The 23,943-nt window shown below is 42.1% G+C and overlaps 1 protein-coding gene across 1 annotated transcript in view; it reads right to left on the reverse strand.

Moving 5' to 3' along the window:
• The window catches only part of atrn (attractin), a 364,031-nt gene that overhangs the window by 110,752 nt on the left and 229,336 nt on the right, over positions 1-23,943 (reverse strand). The window contains exon 25 of the mRNA XM_078554529.1: positions 11,669-11,730. Coding sequence (XP_078410655.1) covers positions 11,669-11,730 — 62 coding nt within the window. The remainder of the gene's footprint in view (positions 1-11,668; positions 11,731-23,943) is intronic.

Below are 23,943 nucleotides of genomic sequence, written 5' to 3' on the forward strand. Positions count from 1 at the left end.
GCAAAGATCAGCCAATTTTAAAAACTAACTACACTGACTCAAAATGATCTATTTTTATATACAGGAGGGATTCCTTATTGAAGGCATTGTTAGACCAGTAGTTCAAACTTCTGTATGAAACGTCCTACAAACACCTTCACTGAATCTCCTACAAACACTGAGTATCTGCAGATCCGTATTCAAGTTACTTAGAAACAGCATTAAGTTCCTCAAGTTACTTAAAAACAGCATTAAGTTCCTAAAGACAGCTATTGTAGAAAATATTGATTAGAATACAAGTAAACAGAATGTTAATGAGAGAATTCGAGACACTGTCCTCAGGTCATGCCCTGAGCCAAATAGGTAGGATATCACGGATTCAGATCTCCAAGGATCCTTGCATTAGAACCCTAGGATCTGCTGGTCCCAGTTTCAAAATGTACACTCCAGTTCATACCTAGACACCACTGCACACATTGCTTTTTAATGACATTTTAGTGCTGACTATAGCACTCTCATCCGAGCGAGAAAACTTTTATGTTCAAACTCGGCTCAAGGAGTAAGTCTAGCTCGAATCCAACACAGAACCAAAGCACGGATAGGAAGTGGTGCCCTTTGGAAGGATGTTAAACTTATTCCCAAAAGTTCAGATCCTATGGCACTGTTTGAAAAACATGGAGTTCTCCCATGTCATGGCCAAGATTCTTCCTTTAATCACCAAAGCAAATGTTCACCTGAGGATTGTTGCATTTTTCTAAGCTTCTATAAAATAATTCAAAATGCATTAAGCCCTTGGAGATTTCAGGAAAAGCGGGAAAATGATATATGCACACAAGTTTTCATTGCTCAGCAAAATGAAATGATTCACATATTGTATATTTAGTTATTTTTACATTTAAAGATTTTTGGTTAGTAGTAAAATGTATGAAGTTTATCACAAAGGGAACTTTAAAGAATAGCTGGTAAAAAATGAGTAAAAGTATAACCACACACCAAACTGTTTAAAATGAAATTTATATTTTTAGGACTCCAATACAATAAGATCCAGTTGTTAAAAATCAATGCTGCCCAAATCAAAGTCTGCTTTGGATCTAAATATTTTCCATGCTCAAAATGTTCATCCTGCTCACTAAGTTCTGATGGTATGGTGTGGAAGATCATTGCTGAAACGGGACATTTATATTTGAGTGCACCACCATCCTTCTCATACTATAACTTTACTTAAATCACTAAGTATTATCCTAAAAAAATGCAAATATTGTTTGGTCATGGAATACTAGGTAGCACCTTGTCATTACTAAATTCTGGCAGTAGTTGGTAGCTACAAATTACTCATGTAGTCCTTCAGATATTTGGTGACTACAATAAAATGTGAACTCTGAACTACTGCTACTACAAACTTGCAATTTGTTTGCAAAAAATGCTGGTTAATTGCTCTAGCCTACATTCATGCTCTTAGTGCTTCACGTCATGTCCTACTTTTGGCATTCAATAAGCTTCTCAACCAGGGTGTTACTCTGTAAATTAATTGTATATTAAACAAATGTTATTTGGAGCAGGCAGATGAATAGCTAAAAATTCTTCATTCTCAATCATCGAAGGCAATGCAGTTCATGACTTTTTTGAGCACATTTTAGGAAAATTAAACCTTTTTCTTGCTTCTTCGAAAATACAATTTTCATATCTGTGTTAATGGAGTGCAAACAAAAGTAGAGAATTAAAATTGAACGTGTGCATGATTACGTAGAATTTCAATGTGGTTCAGCAAATGTGAGAAGACAGGCACATTAGATCAAGCAACTGAAACAGAATCTTGGGACATTTTTCAAAGCAGAGAATAGTTGGACACATCACAAGCTTTGAGCTGATTGTACATCTTACAGATCACTGAATCGATACAATGCAGAGGCAGGCCATTCAATCCATCATGTCTAGGGGAGGCAGTGGTATTGTTGCTGGACTAGTAACCCAGAGACCCAAGGTGGAATCTGAAGTCAATAAAAATCTGGAATTAAAAGTCTAATGATGATGAGCATGAAACCACTGTCGATTGTCATAAAAACCCATCTGGTTCACTAGTGTTCTTCAGGGAAGGAAATCTGCTCTCTTTACCTGGTCTTGCCTACATGTGACTCCAGACACACAACAATGTGGTTGACTCTTAAATGCCCTCTGAAATGGTCTAGCAAGCCACTCAGTTGTATCCAACCGCTATGAAAGCTCACTGTGGGTGTAACTACACCTCTCCAAATAAGCAATTCACCAAGTGATATTTCTTTGTAACACTATATATTGTTCCTTTCAAGTAACAGTCTAATTCTCTTCTGAATGCCTCAATTCAACATGCCTCTGCCATATTCTCATGTAGTGCATTCCACACCTTAACCACTCACCGCTTGAAGAAGTTTTTCCTCATGTTGCTTTTGCTTTTTTTTTGGCCAATTGCTTTAAATCTGTGACATCTCATTCTCGATCCTTTCACGAGTTTCTCCCCATCTACTCTGTTCAGACCCCTCATGATTTTGAACACCTCCATCAAATTTCACTCAGCCTTTTTACTCCAAGAAAAACAGTCCCAGCCTCTACAATTTATCTCCATAACTGAAGTTCCTCATCTCTGGAACCATTCTCATGAATCTTTCCTGGACTCTCTCCAATGCCTTCACATCTTTTCTAAAGTTCAGCACCCAGAACTGGATACAATACTCCAGCTAAGGCCGAACTAGTGCCTTACACAATATCAGCAAAACCTCCTTGCTCTTGTACTCTATGCCCTTATTAATGAAGCATAGGATACTGTATGCTTTATTAATTGCTCTTTCAACCTGTCCTGCCACCTTCAATGACTTATGCACATATACACCAAGGTCCTCTACCGCTGCACACCCTTTAGAGTTGTATGTACCCTTTATTTTGTATTGTCTCTCCATATTCTTCCTATCAAAATGAATCACTTCACATTTCTATATCATTTTGAAGTTCTACACTACCCTCCTCACAGTTCACAATGTTTCCAAGTTTTTTATCAACTGCAAATTCCGAAATTTGTGCCCTGCGCACCAAGGTCTATGTCAATAATATATATCAGAAAGAGCAAGGGTCCCAACAATGATCCCTAGGGAACTCCACTACAAACCTTCCTCCAACCTGAAAAACATCCACTGCTCGGTTTCCAATTTTGTATCCATTTTGCTACTGTCCCTTTTATTCCATGAGCTATAACTTTGCTCACAAGCCTGTTTTGTGGCAGTGTATCAAATGCCTTTTTGAAGTCCATGTACGCATCAACAGCATTGCCTTCATTAACCCTCTCTGTTACCCTTTCAAAAAACTCCACCAAGTTAGGTAAACATGATCTTCCCTTAACAAATTTGTGCTGGCTTTCCTTAACTAGCCTGCATTTGTCCACGTGACTATTAATTTTGTTGTGAATTATTGTTTCTAGAAGCTTCCCCACCACCAAAGTTAAACTGACTGGCCTGTAGTTGTTGGCTTGTCCTTGCACCCTTTTTTGAACAAGGGTGTAACATTTGCACTTCTTCAGTCCTCTGGCACCACCTGAGTCTAAGGAAAACTGGAAAATTATAGCTAGTGCCTCTGCATTTTCCACTCTCACTTCCCTCAGTACAGGAACATAGGAGGAGTAGGCCATTCAGCCTATTGAGCTTGCACCGCCATTCAATATCATGGATGATCATCCACTTCAATGCCTTTTTCTCACACTATCCCCATATCCCCTTACGTAAGTGATATTTAGAATTCTGTCAATCTCTACTTTAAACATATTCAAAGACTGAGCTTCCACAGCCCCCTGTGGTAGAGAATTCCAAAGATTCACAACCCTTTGAGTAAAAAAAAAATTCTCTTCATCTCGGCCCTAAGTGGCTTCCTCCTTATTTTGTGATTGTGTCCCCTGGTTCTAGACTCCACCACAAGGAGAAACATCTTAGCTGCATCTACCTTGTCTATTCCTTTAAGTATTTTTTAGGTTTCAAAGAGATCACCTATCATTCTTCAAAACTCTAGAGAATACTGGCCCAGTTTCCCCCAATCTCTCTTCATAGAGAGTTCCGCCATCCCAAGAACATGTCTGATGAACTTTCGTTGCATTCCCTCTATAAGGTCCCCTAAAGTAAGGGCACTAAAACTGCACACAGTACTCCAGGTGCGATCTAACCAAGGTTCTATACAATTGAAGCAAGACTTCGCTACTCCTGTACTCAATACCTCTTAAGATAAAGGCCAACATTCCATTATCCTTCGTAACTGCCTGCTGCACCTGCATCTACCCTTGCATGCATCTCATCCAGTCCTGATGCCTTATCAACTTTAAGTAATGACAGCCTTTCTGATGCCTCCTATCAATTTTAAATCTTGCTAGTGTATTATTTACCATAAGACCATAAGACAGAGGAGCAGAAATTAGACCATTCAGCCTATCGAGTCTGCTCCGCCATTCAATCATGGCTGATAAGTTTCTCAACCCCATTCTCCCGCCTTCTCCCCGTAACCTTTGATCCCCTTACCAATCAAGAACCTATCTATCTCAGTCTTAAATACACTCAATGACCTGGCCTCCACAGCCTTCTGTGGCAATGAATTCTCTTAGTATGGCATGGGTAGCATCTTCCTCCTTGGTAAAGTATTTATTTAATATCTCAGCTATTGCCCTCTGCCTCTATGCGTAAGTCCCCTTTCTGGTCCCGAATTGGCCCTACTCCTCCTTTTACCACCCTTTTACTATTTAAGTGCCTATAGAAGACTTCAGCATTCCCTTTTTATTTAGCTGCTCTCATACTCTCACTTTGTTTCTCTTATTTACTTTTCCACTTCCCTTCTGAATCTTCAGTCCAGTTCTCCATTGTATATCTGCCTTACCATCTATCATAAGCACAGTTTTTCTTCCTCATCTTAATCTTGACCTCTTTTGTCATCCAGGGAGCTCGGGATTTGTTCGTCCAATCTTTCCCCTTTGAGGAATATACCTTGACAGACCCCAATTTTCTCTTCTTTGAAGGGAGCCCATTGTTCAACTACCGTTTTTCTTGCCAACCTTTGATTCCATCTTTTGCGGCCCTAACCCATTCTTACCTCATTGAAGTTGGCTTTCCCTCAATTAATTATTCTTATTCTAGGTCAGTGTTGCTCATTGCAAGGCATGCGAGCCAGTGGCGGCTCCCCGACCCGTGGCGTAGTGCTGCTAGACACCAACCAGGGCCCAGAGAGCAGAGTCCGGCGGAGCGGAGTGCTGGAGTCCTGGGGTCTCGGGAAGGAGAGGCTGGCTGCCAGTTCCAGGAGTGAGCCGCTGCAGAGTGGAGACCCAGGTTGTTGGGAGGGGTGGGGAGAGAGGCTGACTGCTGTGTGTGTGTGTGTGTGTGTGTGTGTGTGAGCGAGAGAGAGAGAGAGAGAGAGAGAGAGGGGGGAATGAGAGAGTGTGTGCGTACGCATAAGCGAGTGTGTGTGTGTTTGATGGAGAGGGAATGAGAGTGTGCACGTGAGTGTGAGCGCGCGTGAGTGTGAGTGAGTGAGTGAGTGTGTTTGTGTGTGTGTGTGAGAGAGAGAGAGCGCGAGTGAGTGAGGAGAGAGTGAGAGAGAGAGAGAGAGAGCGCGACTGAAAGAGAGTGACTGAGTGTGTGCGCGTGGGAGTGAGATTTTTTTAATTCATTCATGGGATGTTGACTTCGCTGGCTGGGTCAGCATTTATTGCCCATCCCTAGTTACCCTTGAGAAGGTGGTGGTGAGCTGCCTTCTTGAACCGCTGCAGTCCATGTGGTGTAGGTACACCCACAGTGCTGTTAGGAAGGGAGTTCCAGGATTTTGACCCAGTGACAGTGAAGGAACGGTGATATATTTCCAAGTCAGGATGGTGAGTGATTTGGAGGGGAACTTCCAGGTGGTGGTGTTGTTCTCATCTATCTGCTGCCCTTGTTCTCCTAGGTGGTAGTGGTCGAGGTTTGAATGGTGCTGTCTAAGGAGCCTAGGTGAACTCCTGCAGTGCATTTTGTAGATGGTACACACTGTGTGTCGTTGGTGGAGGGAGAGTGTGAGAGCGAGGGTGAGAGAGAAAGAGAGGGAGTAACAGAGAGCAGAATTTAGCCCTTGGCTGCCGGGCGGGGAGCCGAACCCTGTCGCCGAAATGGGGCCCGCCGCCATTTTGAGTGGGCGGGCCAATTAAGGCCCACCCAGCGGCCTGCTCGACAGAAAGCACTATACGCTTCCTGTGCGGGTTGGGGGAGGGAATCCCCAGCTGTCAAAGTGCACTCTTTCACGTATGCGCGCAAAAGAGCGCACTGCTCCCTGAGGCAAAGTCCTGTCTCAGGGAGATTTGTGAGAGGTAAGTAAAGTCGAAAAATAGAAAAATATTAAAATTATTAACATGTCCCCCTCATGTGACAATGTCACACCAGATGAGACATGTTAATAATAAACATATAAAATTTGTTAAATTTTTTAAAAAACGGACATGAAACTTCATCCCGCCAGTGGATGAAGTTTCATGAATAATCCGGGCTCCTGGCCTGCCCGCCAGCCTTAAGGTTGGCTGGACAGGGTGTTTAATAAGGTGAATTAGCCTTAATTGGCCATTGACAGGTTGGCGGGCGGACAGCTGATTTCGCTGACCACCCACGTTCGTGAATATTTAAAGGGACCAGGATGACGTTGGGGGTTCCTCCTGACGTTATCCCGCGTCATTTTCCCCTCGGCGAGTGAGTGTGTGTGAGCGAAGGAGTGAGATTGAGTGAGTGTGTGTGTGTGAGCGAAGGAGTGAGATTGAGTGTGAGTGTATGTGAGTGAGGAAGTGTGAGTGAGAGTGAGCGAACGGGGGAGTGAGAGTGAGCGGGAGGGGTGAGAGATTGAGAGAGAGTGAGTGTGTGTGTGTGTGAGTGAGAGAGAGAGTGCATGCGTGTGAGAGAGAGAGTGAGTGAATGGGTGGGTGGGTGAGTGTGTGTGTGGAGTGAGAGTTTGTCTGCGAGTGTGTGGGGAAGTGAGAGTGTGTGCGCGAGTGAGACCGTGTGAGAGAGAGAGTGAGTGCGTACGAGTGTGGGAGGGAGAAAGGGTTGGGTGCGTGTATGGGAGTGAGAGTGTGTGTGTGGGAGATCCTTTTGTATCCAGCAAAAGGAATGAGCTGATCCTGACAGCGGCCTCCACCCGGGGAGGCACCACCTGGCATTGCGATGCAGTTGGCTACTGCAAGTGCTCAAGGGGCAGCTGCCATCGCAATAGGATGTGGCATACAGAAGTGCGCCAGAAGTGATCGGGAGAGAGAAGCACATTCTACAGGTAAATCCCTCACATTCGCACTGAGGCGCGGCCAAGTCAAACCACTTCAAGCCTGCATTTCCCCAGAAAGAACAATGTGTTCTGCTTTTCGACTAACATCCATTCTTCCTTTGTGTTATCACAAGCAGGGGCAAATCACGCAATGGCCCCTATTATAGTAGTCGATGTGGCTCTCACATTGCAAGTGTTTTTTGCTTGAAAAATAGTGAAGATCACTGTTCTAGTTTGTCCTTTGTCCTTTTCCATAGGCAACGTAAATCTTATGAGATAAGACCATCCAACTTCCAATTTGTAATACAGCATTATTTTAGTCTGTACAGAGATACAGCTAAGTGCAAATTGATTTAATTGAATATTTTAGGAGAAAAGCAAGGCTCTAAGCTGTGCTGGCTAAAACAATGTCATCCTCAGAAAGCAATTGTAGAAGCGTGGAAATGAAAAGAAAGAAAAGCTTACATGCATACAATACCTTATCACAACTCACAATGTCCAGATGTATTTCATAATAAATTAAATGGTTAACTATGTAAACTAATGTGGTAGCCATTTTCTGAACAGCAAGATCGCGTCAAGCAACAATAATAAAACCTGATCAAACTAGCGAAGAAAACTCAAACTCTCCATCAGTAAAAGCAATGTGAGCATTGAGCCATAGGGGTGCGGTGACAGGCACAAGACAACTGTTGCTCAGGCTCCTTTGATCATCTTGAGATGTCCAATAACATTCAAACGTTTATCACAAGATACTGCCAGAGATGATTCTCTCCTTATTTTGTGTTTTCACTCTCAACAGAGACAAAAATTTGTAACTGTTACCTGACAAACTACAGACTGAAGTCGGTATAGACAGTTTTAAATAAAAACACTGTTCTTTTAAATGCCACCGACTCGCATAAATGAAAGCTGTTTGTCACAGCTGACACCAAGCCAGTTCAGTAAGTCCCATTTCTCTCCTGCACCCACTGAAAAATGACAGCTCTATTAAAAGGAAGAATTCTTTTGATGTACCTGTCATAAAGCCTGCACCTGGGAGTACAGAAATCTCACATTTCAGAGGTACTTATTTCCAATTCTGATATTTCATGAGATTTACTTGTATACAGCACCTCCTTGTGGACATTACTGGTGCTGAATTATAAAGCAACCTTTTTGGTTTATATTTCATAAATACAACTACATTTATTAGTTAATTAATTTCTTTCTCTTCATCCTGAATTAAAATAAGTGATACATTCTCCCTCCCCACCAAAAATCAAGATTTATTGCTTGCTCTCACTCATTTTTTTGAACCTTTCAATATTGTCATATGCTTTACTTCCTTCAGATTTTCTACCCCCTACAGGCTTAACAGCTCAAACCAAATTGATGATTTTTATGTACATTCTCTGTATTTATAAATTGCGCAAAGCTATAGAAAGCCATAATTCCAACCTCTGCTTAAAGTGCTATAAGGACTCAACTGTTGTCACTGAAATATAACAAGATTTGTGCCTGCTTCCGTTCTTGGCTGGACCTTTGCCTTTCAGCAAAGTTTCTCAATTTTACATGTACGCATTATCTCAGAATTTCAAAAGTTTCCAATCGGTCTGTAGAATCCAGTGACAAATACATAGCACATTATAGTTGTGTCTGTCCTGTGTTTAACCTTTCAGTGTCAGGCAGTCTACCCTGTTACAGCTTGACCTAAGCATTACTTTCTAAGCTATTGATCTAAGCAATTTTCAAAGATGGTAATGAAAATGTAAATTCTAAATATTCATTGTTACTACACCAAGATTTCACTGAAACTCTTCAAATTGCTTTAACCTCTTTAGATGATTGGCTAAAAGAACTCGACAAGAGTCGAATTTCTGACATCTTCATCTTACAAACATGTTCCTACAACGCCCTCCCCCTACGCTACAGCAGCAGCTTAAACACTACTGAGCCATTATCTTCACACATCATTCTGCTTCACAGAATGACATATCACCTTGAACAATCTTCAGTACATTAGCTGGCCATTTCTTACATGCATCACGAGAGATTACTGTGATCTGTCTACCCACTCATTTTACTATAACTCAAGTCTCAGGAATTGGAGTAGTCATCCTAAAGTTTGTTACAGTATCAGAAAATATCTGTGCATAATTGCAGAAAACAATAACATGGTGCTTTCTACGTGTCTGCGCTACGCGAAAATAAACCACTTGACGGCAAACTGACGATAAGCATAGAAAGCTAGTTGTAAGTTACTGTTTAGTTAGCCCTTGTTAACATACGGACATACGAATTAGGAGGAGTAGGCCACTCGGCCCCTCGAGCCTGCTCTGACATTCAATAAGATCATGGCTGATCTGATTATGGCCTCAACTCAACATTCCCACCTACCCCCAATACCCTTGTTAGTCAAGAATCCATTAACCACTTATTTTAAAATTGTGTTCCCTACTTCTAGTCTCTCCCACAAGGGGCAACATCTTTTCAGCATCCATCCTGTCAAGTCCCGTCAGGATCTTATTTGTTTCAATATGATCACCTCACATTTTTCTAAACTCCAATAGATACAGGCCCAGCCTGTCCAACCTTTCCTCATAACTCCCCCACCAAACCCAACTATCAGGCAAGTGAACCTTCTCTGAATTGCTTCTAACGCATTTATATCCCTTATAGTATGGCATTGAGATAGAGAATCAGCCATGACCATACTGAATGGCGGAGCAGGCTCAAAAGGCCAAATGACCTAGTCCTGCTTCTATTTTCTATGTTTCTTTCTTAAATAAGCAGACCAAAACTGTACACAGTATTCCAGATGTGGTCTCACCAACGCCCTGTACAACTGTAGCAAAACATCCCTACTTTTATATTCCATTCCCCTTGCAATAAATGGCAACATTCCATTTGCCTTCCTAATCACTTGCTGTACCTGCATAATAACCTTCTGTGATTCCTACACCAGGATACCCAGAAGAGTTCTACAATCTTTCTCCATTTAAATAATATGGTGCTTTTCTATTCTTCCTGCCAAAGTGGACACATTATGCTCCATCTGCCAAATTTTTGCCCACTCATTTAACCTATTTGTATCTCTTTGCAGGCTCCTTATGTCTTCTTCACAACTTACTTTCCTGCCTATCTTTGTGTCACCAGCAAATTTAGCAACCATACCTTCAGTCCCTTCATCCAAGTCATTGACATAAGTTGTAAATAGTTGAGACCACAGCACTGATCCCATGGAACTCCACTCATCACAGCCTGCCAACTTGAAAATGGCCCATTTATGCCTACTCTGTTTCCTGTTAGCTAACCGATCCTCTATCCATGCTAATATATTCCCCCCACACCATGAGTTCCTATTTTGTGTAGTAACCTTTGATGTGGTACCTTGTCAAATGCTTTCTGGAAATCTAAGTACAGCACTTCCACAGGTTCCCCTTTATTCATGCTGCTTGTTACTTCCTCAAAGAATTCCAATAAATTAGTTAAATACAATTTCACTTTCACAAAACCATGCCGACTCTGCTTGATTGCATTAAGATTTTCTTAATGCTCTGCTATAACCTCCTTAATAATAAATTCCAGCATTTTCCCTATGATAGGTGTTAAGCTAACTCGTCTGTAGTTTCCTGCTTTCTATCTCCATTCTTCCTTGAATAGAGGAGTCACATTTGCTATTTTCCAATCGGATGGGAACTTTCCAGGATCATGTTAAGTCATGAGTATCCAAGTTCTTGTGCCTTCCACATTACTGTCAGTGCATGTCATCGAGCATGGACCACATATTAAATTGAAAATCAGTTCCTACTAGTTTGCATATATCTCAATTTGTGGATTACATTTGTCAGGGGTTTCTGTGATTTATCCACAAGAAAGATGGTAGTACCGAGAACAATTCTTTACATACCTCCATCAAAATTGAACTGGACCCAAACCAGAGAAGAAACATCAACACAAACAGAATATCAAACCTGAGTTTTGTGAATTGGGCTCTCAGGACTTGCAGAGTGAGTGTGACCCAGGGGCTGCAGTTTAAATACATCTATCATGCAGTAGAGCATTTCACCAAAGATACTGCAGTTCTAGGTGACTCTGAGCACAAAGAGCACTAAGAGAGTTGGTACGCTCAATTTAGGATGCAGCCACTATTATAGAAACTAACAGTGCGAAATTGCATTGGTATAGTGATATAGGGCTTATCAATGTGTTTTTAAATGGAACACTGCAATTTTATTACATAATATATGCTGCTTTGGCAACTCCAGGTTATCAGCTGAACTTGTACACTGCTCTTTAAAGGACAAGATACTTGGACAATAATTACAAAATTCTGCAAACATGCACCTTTTGATTAAGATGAGTGCAAGTGGACTGTAGATTTAAAAAATCAGCAATATATTTTATATGAATCAGATATATATTTTTGACTAACCTGAAAAATGTGACGAAGAACTGCACAAGGTCCATGAAGTTGCTGTGCTGAGAAAAGGCAATCTACAGAGAAAAAGGGATACACATAAAATTTAAAACAAAGCTAACAAATAGATTGAATATGTTATGACCATAAAGACATTACTTAACTGAATTTTGCAGTTAATTGAATTTAGTGTACTCTCTCTGACCAAGAACAGACTCCAGGATTACAATAATCAGGACCCCAGGTAACATTAAGATAATTTCACTGATCTCATTCAGCAGTGCGCTAGGCTAGAGAGGGATTTGGATTGGAGATGTGACTGCAACACTGTTCCTTTTCAATATGGCTTCTGGTGGGTGGTGAAAGGTTAGTCAAAATTTGCTATTATTTGGAAAAATTGATAGTGACTAATGAATATTTTCATGATTTCTGAAGCGGCTATGTTACAATATTAACTTGCACCAGTCCGGAGTCAAGCAAATTAAAAAGAATCTGGGGTTAAAAAGGACCTGGAATACATTAAATTAATCTTTTCCACAACTGTCAGTCATGAGGATTAAGCATGGTCACCCTTGACCAATTCAGTTGAGAGTTCAGTTGCATCCAAAAAGAAGTGCACTGTATTTTCAATATGCAATTTGGTCCATAGTAACCACCCCTTAGGCAGAAGTCTTCCTTTTAAATGAACAACAATTTTTATTTAGTAAATTATTTTCTTCTATAAAACGGATCGCTGTTTGCCTGTAGCCATCCACTGACCTTTTCAAATACTTACACAACATTTTTGTTAATGTCATAAATCGTGTAACATGGTGAGATAGTGATAATGTTAATCTCCCGCCTTTTTAAAATAGTTCTCATTGAACTATACAAATTTACACATAGGAGGCCATTCCACCCCATTGTGGCTGCATTAGCTCTCCCACGAGAGGCAACTCTATTCCCACTTTTTTTTCACCAAAGTGATCAAACAAGTGGAATTGCTCAATATCCAAGCAGGACCACAACATAAAATGTTTTGCGTGTGATTAGATGCACAGTGATGTACAATCATGACAGAATTAAAATCCATTCATTCTGAAACTATTGTCTATCTGGAACACAAACACATTAAACAGCTGCTGAAAGTCAGAGTTCAATGCAAGTTGGGTGCATTATATTGCAGATTTCCAATTACAATAATTCAAATAAACAGAAGAGTACAGTATGAGAATTTAATACAGTGGAAAATGGTTAAGCATGACGTTTATCAGTAAAATGCTTCGGTGCTTTAAAATAAACCTACCAATAAACAGTATAAATGTACTGAAGGTCTTACCTCTTCAACATCCATAACGTTACTTCACAGTGAAAAGATTTTAAGCATTCTCCTGTACTAATAAGTGCAGCCCTTGAACTGCTTTACAACTTTTCAAAGAAACAAACCTCCTAATTATCAAACAACTCACACCAAGAGCAGCAACGAGACATGCAATTCAGGAAAATATAAATATGAAGATAATGACAGTGACACACATTATAACTTGGATCCAAGCACTGCATTAAAAGACCAAATGAAGTTTTAAAATGCTGTTGAGAGATAAGTGAAAAGTAGTGAAAAGACAGACTGGAAAGTTATGAGGCACACTGGATTAAACTCTCAAAACCAAGTGCAAGATAGAACAACAAGAACTGCATTTGTTCCTTTCAGGAAATTCAACGCCTTTCTGTGAACCTCCCGTTTCCTTTCCTGATAAACCTTGTACTACAGCACAAACTTAACCCTTTCATAATAGATCATGAAAAAGAGCACAGAATAAAAACCCTTTAGACTTTCTATTACAGCTCCTCCTACCTAGTTCAAGTGCATGCCAGTGGATGATCCATCTTAGCCTCACCAATGCCTCAGCATCACAGATGCCAGGCTTCCAGGCAAATTGATTAATTGCACATGATATCAAGAAATAGATTAAGGCACTGGACACAGTAAAGGCTATGGGCCCTGATAACATCCCATCAGTAGCACTTGGACTCCAGAACTAGCCACTCTCTTAGCCAAACTTGCAGTACAGCTACAACATTGACATTTACCCAATAATGTGGAAAACTGTCCTGCCTATAAAAAAGGAGGAAAAATCCAATCTGGCCAATTATTGCCTCATCAGACTACTCTCGATCATCAGCAAAGTGATGGAAGGTGTTGTCAATAGTGCTATGAAGTGGCACTTACTCAAAACAACCTAATCACTGATGCTTAGTTTAGGTTCTGCCAAGACCACTCAACCCCACCCAGACCTTGGTCCAAACATGGACAAAAGGGATGAATTCCAGAAGGCTGTCCTTGCCATCAAGGTAGCATTTGACTGAGTACAGCATCAAGGAGACCAAACAAAATTGATGTCAATCAGGGGGGAAACTCTCCACTGGTTGGAGTCATACCTAACACAAAGGAAGATGGTTGTGGTTGTTGGAAGCCAATCATCTTAGCCCCAGGACATCACTGCAGGAGTTCCTCAGGGTAGTGACCTAGGCCCAACCGTCTTTAGCTGCTTCATCAATGACCTTCCCTCTTTCAAAAGGTCAGAATAGGGATGTTCACTGATGATTGCAGTGTTTAGCACCATTCGCAATTCCTCAGATACTGAAGCAGTCCATGTCCATATGCAGCAAGGCCTAGACAACATTCAGATTTGGGCTGATTTCTGGCATTCATGCCAGACAAATGCTTGGCCATAACTATCACCAACAAGAGAATCTAACCATCTCCCCTTGATGTTTAACAGCATTACCATTGCTGAATGCTATATCATCGTCCTAGAGGTTACTATTTACTAGAAACTTAAATAGAGCAGCTATTTAAATACTGCGGCCACAAGAGTAGGTCAGGGGCAAGGAACTCTCCAGCTACTAACTCTCCAGCTCCTGACTCCCCAAAGCCGGCTCACCAACTACAAGGTATAAGTTAGGAGTGTGATAGAATACCCTCCACATACCTGGATTAATACAGCTCTGGCAACACTCAAGAAGCTGCACACCTAAGACAAAGCAGCTCGTTTGGCCGGCACCCCATCCACCACCTTAAACATTCACTCCCTCCACCATCGGCACATTGTAAGAGCAAATGTGTGCCATTACAAGATGCACTGTAGCAACTCACCAAGGTTCCTTCAACAGATATTAATGGACTGGTCTGGTGGGCAGAAAAGTGGCAAATGGAATTCAACCCAAAGAAGTGTGAGGCGATGCACTTGGGGAGGCCAAACAAGGCAAAGGGTTACACAATAAGTGGGAAGATACTGAGAGGTGCAGAGGAAGTGAGGAACCTTGGAGTGAACGTCCACAGATCACTTAAGGTAGTAGGACAGGTTGATAAGGTGGTTAAGGCAGCATATGGAATCCTTTCATTTATTAGCCAAGGCATAGAACGTATGAGCACGGAGGTTATGCTGGAACTATATAAAACACTAGTTAGGCCACAACTTGAGTACCGTGTGCTGTTCTGGTCACCTCATTACAGAAAGGATGTAATTGCATTACAGAGGAGATTTATGAGCATGTTGCTCGGACTGGAAAACTGCAGCCATGAGGAAAGATTGGAAAGACTGGGGCTGTTCTCCTTAGAACAGAGGAGGCTGAGGGGAGATTTATTTGAGATGTACAAAATTGTGAGGGGCCTGGATGAGTGGATGGGAAGGGTCCAGTTACTTTAGCAAAGAGGTCAGTGGCTAGGGGGCGTAGATTTCAAGTGATTGGTAGAAAGATTAGAGGGCAAAGGAGAAAAATCTTTTTCACCCAGAGGGTTGTGGGGCTCTGGAACTCACTGCCTGAAAGGGTAGTAGAGGCAGAAATCTTCAAATCATCTAAAAGGTATCTGCGTAGGCACCTCAAGTGCTGTAACTTGCAGTGCTACGGACCAAAGATTGTAAAGTGAGATTAGGGTGGTTGGCTCGTTTTTTGGCCAGTGCAGACATGATGGGGCAAGTGGCCTCTTTCTGTGATGTAAACTTTCTATGATTCTATGACAGCATCTTCCAAATCTGTGACCTCTATCACCTAGAAAGACTAGGGCAGCAGATGCATGGGAAGAGCACCACCATCTCAAATTCCCCTCCAAGTCACATACAATCCCGATTTGGAACTATATCACCATTCTCCACTGTTGCTGAGTCAAAATCCTGGAACTCCCTTCCTAACAGCACTGTAGGTATTCCCACAATGCATGGACTGCGGCGGTTCAGGATGATTGCTCACCACCACCTTTTCAAGGGTAATTAGAGATGGGCAATAAATGGTGGCCTAGCCAGTGACGCCCACATTGAATAGCGAATAAAACAATCTGTACCTCAACTCTTCTATATCCTATGATGCAACTAACTAACCAAAATCTATTGATCTCAGTCATGAAAATTTTAATTGGCACAGTATTCAGGGGCTTTAGAGAAGGTCGTTCCAGTTTTCCACTATCCTTTGAGTGAAAACGTGCTTTCTGAATTTACTCCTAAATAGCTGAGCATCTGAGAGGACAGCTAAGGTCTTAGTTGTAATTCCATCCAACAGACAGCATCTCCAACAATGCAGCACTCCCTCCGTGCTGCACCGAAGCACCAACCCAAACAGTTTTCTTCAGTCTCTGAAGCGGAACAGAAGAAATAAGAGCAGAAGACTATATGGCACATCAAGCCTGTTCCGCCATTCAATATGATTGTGGCTGATCTGGGCCTTCAACTCAACTTTACCCCAGCTCTCCATATCCCTCAATTCCCTGAGACACCAAAAATCTGAGAATTCCAAAGGTTCACTGGGCATTGACTGAAGAAATTTCTCACCTTAGTTCTAAATGATCGGCCCCTTATCCTGAAACTATGCCCCTTGTTCTATATTCCCCAGCCAGGGGAAACATCATCTAAGTACCTACCCTGTCAAGCCCCTTCATAACCTTGAATGTTTCAATGAGATCACTTCTCATTCTTCTAAACTCCAGAGAATATAGGCCCAATTTACTCAGCCTTTCATCATAGGTCAACACTCTCATTCCAGGGACCAATTTAGTGAACCTTTGCTGTACCGCCTCCAATGCAAGTATATCCTGGGGACCAAAATTGCACATAGCATTCTAGGTGTGGTTTCAGCAACACACTGTATATTTATAGCAAGCCTTCTTTATTCTTGTACTCTAATTTGTCATTTGGTTTCCCAGTTGCTTTCTGTGGGCGCATGTTAACTTTTTATGTTCCTTATACGAGTACACCCAAGTCTCTTTGAACCTCAACATTTACAAGTTTCGTGCTTTTCAAAAATTCTGCTTTTCTATTCTTACGAACAAAGTGAATAACTTCATACTTCCCTATATTATACTCCATCTGCCACCTGTTGCCCACTCACTTAACCTGTACATCTCTCTTTGCAGCCTGTTTTTTCCTCTGCACAGCTTACCTTCCCACCTAGCTTTTTATTGCCAGCCATCTTAGATATATTACTCTGTCTCTTCGTTTAATTCATTAATATATAGATTGTAAATAGCTGAGGCCCCCAGCACTGATCCTTGCAGCACTCCACAAGTCACAGCCTGCCAACCTGAAAATGCCCCCATTAATCCCAACTCCCCACTTCCTGTCCGTTTGTCAAACAGGATTTCCCTTTCGTAAAATCAGTGTTGACTTGTTCTAATCATACTATACATTAAGTGGATTGTTAAGGCTTCCTTATCAATAGATTCCAGCAATTTCCCAATGACTGATGCCAACTAACTGGCGTGTAGTTCCATGTTTTCTCCCTCTCTCCTTTCTTGAATAGCAATGTTACATTTAATTGTTTGGCAGTACAGAACTTGAGTATTGCTGAGAAAAGAGATATGTCTAAGCTTTCTGTCTTGCACTCATCAGGACACACAAGAATACCAATATAATGAGGAAAACAACAATTTATACTGTATGTGAAGAGAATGCTGATAGGCTGGCAAATGGTGTTGTCATGGAGGATGCACCACTGATGGTGACTGACAGTTAACATCCAAGCATTGTTTGAAATTTAAACCAGACATCTTGACCCTGATTGGTCAAGACATTGCCCTGAGGAATTTTGTTTAGCTGAAACAGATGCAATGTATGTACATGTTCTTTGTCTGCAAAGAACAGGGCCCTGTGTATTAGTATACGTAGCTTTCAGGACATGCAAATATGCCATATTGTGAGCCCAACTGACAATCTTAAATTGGTTGTCATCATAATTCTTAGCATATTGAGGATTATTTGGCAAATGTTGTCCAATCGCGGATTCATATCTAATGTTGGACACTGTTCTGAGTTTTGCAAGCAAGCATGGGCTGGTTGGGTATGGCCTGTGCCCTGCCGGTTGCGAACAGCAGCTGGGACATTGTTATGAAATAGAGATAGTTTAAGTTATATTTGTACTTGTGGGTGTTAGGAATGAGTTTTAGCTTTAAAGTTTAAGTTTAGTTTGCATTTCTGTATCTGTGTTAAGAAAGGTCAAATGGAATTTTAGTTTCACCTTAAAAGGCTGCTTGCATTTCTAATGAGAAGTTTATGATCCCTATAAAGTAAAAGTAAACACACAAAAGTAGAAAGAACAATGTTGTTGCCTAGCAATAAGGGGGCCAGATAGGCAGGTTCCTCCCACAGGCATACAAGGGGGGGGGGGGGGGGGTGGCGCGGGGGGAGGACAGGTAGAGCTGGATAGAGGGCCAGTGATAAGTGGAGGTAGCCGTGGGAGGGGGTTGAGGTGTAGGGGGTGATGGAGGAGTGGACCAGGGTGTCCCGGAGGGAACGATCCCTACGGAATGCCGCCGGGGGGGTGAAGGGAAGATGTGTTTGGTGGTGGCATCATGCTGGAGTTGGCGGAAATGGCGGAGGATGATCCTTTGATTGCGGAGGCTGGTGGGGTGATAAGTGAGGACAAGGGGGACCCTATCATGGTTCTGGGAGGGAGAGGAAGGTGTGAGGGCAGATGCGCGGGAGATGGGCCGGACACGGTTGAGGGCCCTGTCAACCACCGTGGGTGGAAAACCTTGGTTAAGGAAGAAGGAAGACATGTCAGAGGAACTGTTTTTGAAAGTGGCATCTTCCTTCCTTCCTCAACTTCCAACCTCAGTCTCCCAACCTCTGACGGCCCGTTTCTACCTCCTACCCAAAATCCACAAACAGGACTGTCTCAGCAGACCGATCGTGTCAGCCTGTTCACTTGCACTTCCCTCAATTTAGTCTACTGCATTCGTTGCTCCCAATGCGGTCTCCTCTACATTGGAGGGACCAAACGCAGACTGGGTAACCACTTTGCAGAACACCTTCGGTCTGTCCGCAAGCATGACCCAGACCTCCCTGTCGCTTGCCATTTCAACACTCCACCCTGTTCTCATGCCCACATGTCCGTCCTTGGCCTGCTGCATTGTCCCAGTGAAGCTCAACGCAAACTGGAGGAACAGTACCTCATCTTCCGACTAGGCACTTTACAGCCTTCCGGACTGAATATTGAGTTCAACAATTTTAGGTCATGAACTCTCTCCTCCACCCCCCCCCCTTTTTTTCCAATAATTTATATAAATTTTTCTTTTCCCACCTATTTCCATTATTTTTAAATGTATTTCTATCCATTGTTTTATCTCTACCTTTTAGCCTATTTCGATCCCTTCCCTTCACCCCGCCCCACCCCCGCTAGGGCTATCTGTACCTTGCTTGTCCTGCTTTCTACCCTTAATTAGCTCATTCCTTAGATAATATCACCACCTTCAACACCTCTTTGTCCTTTTGTCATCTTTTGGCTATCTCCACCTGTCACTGGCCGTCTATCCAGCTCTACTTGTCCCAGCCCCCCACCGCCCTTAAACCAGCTTATATTTCACCTCTTTTCTATTTTTACTTAGTTCTGTTGAAGAGTCATACGGACTCGAAACGTTAACTGTGTTCCTCTCACCAGATGCTGCCAGACCTGCTGAGTTTTTCCAGGTATTTTTATTTTTGTTTTGGATTTCCAGCATCCACAGTTTTTTGCTTTTACTCATTTGAGTGATAGGCAGAAATGTCTTTTTGGCTTTACGGCAGCATCCTGTTAATGGCGAATATCACTCATGTTATGACTGCAATGTAGCATGAAACAGCCAGCTTCACCTGTTGCTCAAATGTTTGAGATACCTCGGAATGTGGCGCATTTGTATGTACTGGAAGCTACGTATATTACTACACAGGGCCCTGTTCTTTGCAGACAGAAAGAACATGTACATACATTGCGCCTGTTTCAGCTAAACAAAATAAATGACAGCCATTCGCTGACTCATTCCCTAGGGCAATGCCTTGACCAATCAGGGTGAAACTGCCTGGTTTAAATTTCAAACAATGCTTGGAAGTTAACTGTCAGTCACTATCAGTGGTGCATTCTTCATGGCAACTCCACTTGGCAACCAATCAGTACACTCTTCACATTATGTAAACTGCTGTTTTCCCCCTTCTGTTCGTATTCTTGCGAGTGTCTTGATGAATGCAAGACGAAAAGCTTAGACATGTCTCTTTCCATAACAGTGTTAAGTTTGCTAATTTGCAATCTGCTGGGACCATTCCAGAATCAAGGAATTTTGGAAAATCATAGCTAGTGCATCCACTATCTCCTTTAAAACCCTAAGATGTAGGCCATCAGGTCCTGGGGATTTGTTGGATTGTGGTCCCTTGAGTTTCTCCAGTACTTTTCCTCTATTGATATTAATTACTTGAATCTCCTCCCTCTTTTTAGCCCTAAGTTTCCCTCTATTTCTAGTACGTAACTTGTGTCTTCTACTGTGGTTACAAGGTGACCAAGTTGGGAAATAGATATTCCCAGGAACACAACATTTTTAAAGGACAGGTAGAATGAAAAAGTAGGATGGGTAGTCATTACAATAAAGGGTGACATAAAGACATTCAACAGCATTTACTATCGCTGAATCACTTACCATCGACATCCTGAGGGTTATCGCCATTGACCACAAACCAAGCTGCAGCAGCCACAAAAGCTGTGCCTGCAAGAACAGGTCAGAAGCTGGGGATACTGTGGAGAGTAACTAATTTCCTGATTCTCCAAAGCCTGCCCACCATCTGCAAGCCATAAGTCAGGAGTGTGATGGAACACAACTCATCTGGATGAGTGCAGTGCCAATAACATTCAACAAGTTTGGCACAATCCAAGAGAAAAAGCAGCCCGCTTGTTCGGCATCCCACTTTCTCCACAAGCGTACAGTGGCAGCAGTCTATATCATCTACAAGATACACTGCAGCAACTCACTAGGTCCTTTGACATTACCTTCCAAACCAGTAACCTCTACCACCTGAAAGGACAAGGGCAGCAGACAAAAGGGAACAACCACCACCTGCTAATTCCCCTATGAGTCTTACATCATCCTAACTTGGAGCTATATTGCCACTTCTTTACTGTCACTGGGTCAAAATCCTGGAAAACCCTCCCTAGCAGCAGTGTGGGTATACCTACATCACAAGGAGTGCAGTATTTCAACAAGGCAGCTCACTACCGCCTTCACAAGGGCAATTAGGATAAGCAATAACTTGCTGGCCTTGACAGGACGGTCACATCCCACAAATGCATTTTTTAAAATGCTGTACATTAAACAAATTACATGACTTCAGTGGTGCAATTCAGCTATTGGATGGAAGGGGTTAATAAGAGCACTTCCCAATGCACCAAAATGCTTGCTAGTACTTTCTGCAGGAGTGATAAGGGTGTTCAGTGCAATCCTAGTATAGATGATTGCAGACCAAGTATGTTTTTCTTTGTACATGAAAGGTTCATAAACAGCATAATGGGACCATCTAATTTCACTGTTTATGTGCAGAAAATCTACAGCACATTACAAAATGACAAACCATCAGAGTGTCATATTACAAAAGGTAGAACCAAGTGATGAGATGGCACAAGATTGCCCCTAGACAAAACATCTCCAGAGTTTGATTGGCAATTTTATCCTCAGAAACTCTGAAGAGCAATTTAAAAAAAAAATCATTGTACCATTTCTGAAAGAAAACAATACTTTGTGTTTATTACAGTAACACAAAATTTTGTGGTGCAACGTTTATACGCTCACATCGGCATTATTACAAAACTTGAGGTTTTTTTTGAAAAGTTATTTCATAATTAGGAAAACCAGAGTTTAAACCAACCAACGTAACAGGCAGCATCAGTGGCTTCAGGCAGAAAATGACATGCTTCATATAACTGAACTGGACACAGCTGTTAGGCTGATTGCAAGTTAAAGGACAAAGCATAATGTAATGTAATTCAGTTTCAGGCTGCAGCAATTGGGGCCAAGATAATTTAATGTCAACTCCAATTAGCTCCATTTGATTAAGACACTGTAATTCACCAGAAGAGATTATAAATGGTCATTTTACAGTCCCAAATTGAAGCACTAGCTTCATAACTGTTCTGCTCAGCATCAGTGATTAAAATACAGCACATTTTAATGAAATTTAGTGAACTAACTCTTCAAGTGTCTGTTAGTAAGATAATCAGTCACAGTTTAATCATCAGTTAGAAAATTGCTAAATAATTTGTTTATTTTACTTTGTAACGGTGATAATCCGAAATAATGAGAGATCCCACATGCGCATGTGCAGACAGTTCGTCCGCCATGTGCAAAACCATATTGTGTTAAGCACGATAACGTGAGGGATTTTATCCAAATATTTGCAGGGACACTGGAGGAGAATGTTGCTATATGGTCAATGTTTTAGAGATATTGTTTTTGAGGAAGGGAAAGGACAATGAAAGAAACGTAAAAAATGGAGCCTGGGGGGTTCTAGTGATGTTCATGCAACTCTGAATTAGAGCAAGGTTGACCCCGGAGGGCCAGGCTATAAGTCAGCGGGCTGCGTGAAGTACAAGCCCCCAGCCGGGTCAATGCCTGCTGGCTCAGGAAAGCCTAAGGTTAAGACAGTTGCAGCTGGCTCCACGGAGTCAGGCGGCAAAACCGAAGTCAAAGTTGCTGGACCCAAGAAGTCTGACAGACTAGAAAGGGACGACTGACTCTCGCATGGAACGGCTGGAAGCAATGTTTTTGGAGTCAAGGGAGGAAAGCAAGCATCTGAAAACTATGGTTGAAGCTCTGCGCGCCAAGTGGTATTGTGAAGATGGCGGAGGCGGAGGCAGCGGGGCAGTTGGTGACCGGCGGCCTCAAGCTCACCCAGGCTGTTGCTAATTACTCTAAACCACGTCTGGCTATCTTCTGGAAATAAGCTCGGGTGGAGCTTACTCCTCCAACTCCTGGAGAAATCCCAATGGCTGTTGAAAACTTCAAGGGTCTTGTGGCATCATTTAAGGCCGGGAGTTACAAACAAATAACTGTAAAGGATGCCCTGAGGAACACACTTGTGGCCACGAAAATTGAGATGTTGTTTTACATTGGCAAGGTCATTGGCCAAAGAAGCCTGCTTGGATATAATGTCCGAACTCTACCCTGTGTTGGACCAGCATTCCATTACAAATGAATGAATAATATTTCAAATTAAATAAAACCATTATTAGGAGTAAAAAAAAAAGTGCCAATAGTGGCAGTCATGGCAGTGCCAGCGGAGCTAATCACTCACATCAGACAAGAAGAAGCCACCACAGTCAAGCAGGCCTGCATGAAGACTTGGCTGATTATAAGCAACACTCTGAGTCAATCTCCTATGATGGGTTTGCTGAGCAGGAACATGGAAGCATTAATCAGGAGTATGATTACTTCATACCCCCAAGTTGAGCAGTCACTGGAGCAAAAGTTCCAGGTTCTGATGAACCAACTGATACTGATAGATCTGGATCTGGTGCTCCAAAGATGGACCACCCATGGGTAAACAATTAGCAGTGGGTGGCAAAACTACAAAACAGCATGAAAAACAATCGATTGGTTTCACATCGAAATCTGCATTCCCCCCTCTCATGAGGGATCCGCTGAGTGATGTGAATTTTCTTCTAACAAGTCCCCCTGAGGAGAAGTACATATCAGAAACATGCCAGAAGTACCTAATGCCAGGTAACCGCATTTTGATGCTCAAAGGTAAATTCCTTGATTTGGAAAAACCGGAACAGCTCAGTCGCAGCTTGAACATGAAACAAAATGACATTGCTCTCAGTGAAACTCAACAGGATGCTATTGATCTGCTAGCCAATGCCAGCTTTGAGCTGAATCAGCTCAAGAAAGACCGAATAAAGCCTGATCGCAACTCGAGATACACACATCTGTGCAAACATAGTGGCTGTTCGGAGATGACCTTGAGAAGACTGTGAATGAAATGGACGAGGAACAAAAGACAGTAGTGAGATGAAAAGCTGCACTC

This window comes from Cetorhinus maximus, chromosome 1 (assembly GCF_964194155.1).
Source record: "Cetorhinus maximus chromosome 1, sCetMax3.hap1.1, whole genome shotgun sequence".
NCBI classification, from domain to species: domain Eukaryota; kingdom Metazoa; phylum Chordata; class Chondrichthyes; order Lamniformes; family Cetorhinidae; genus Cetorhinus; species Cetorhinus maximus.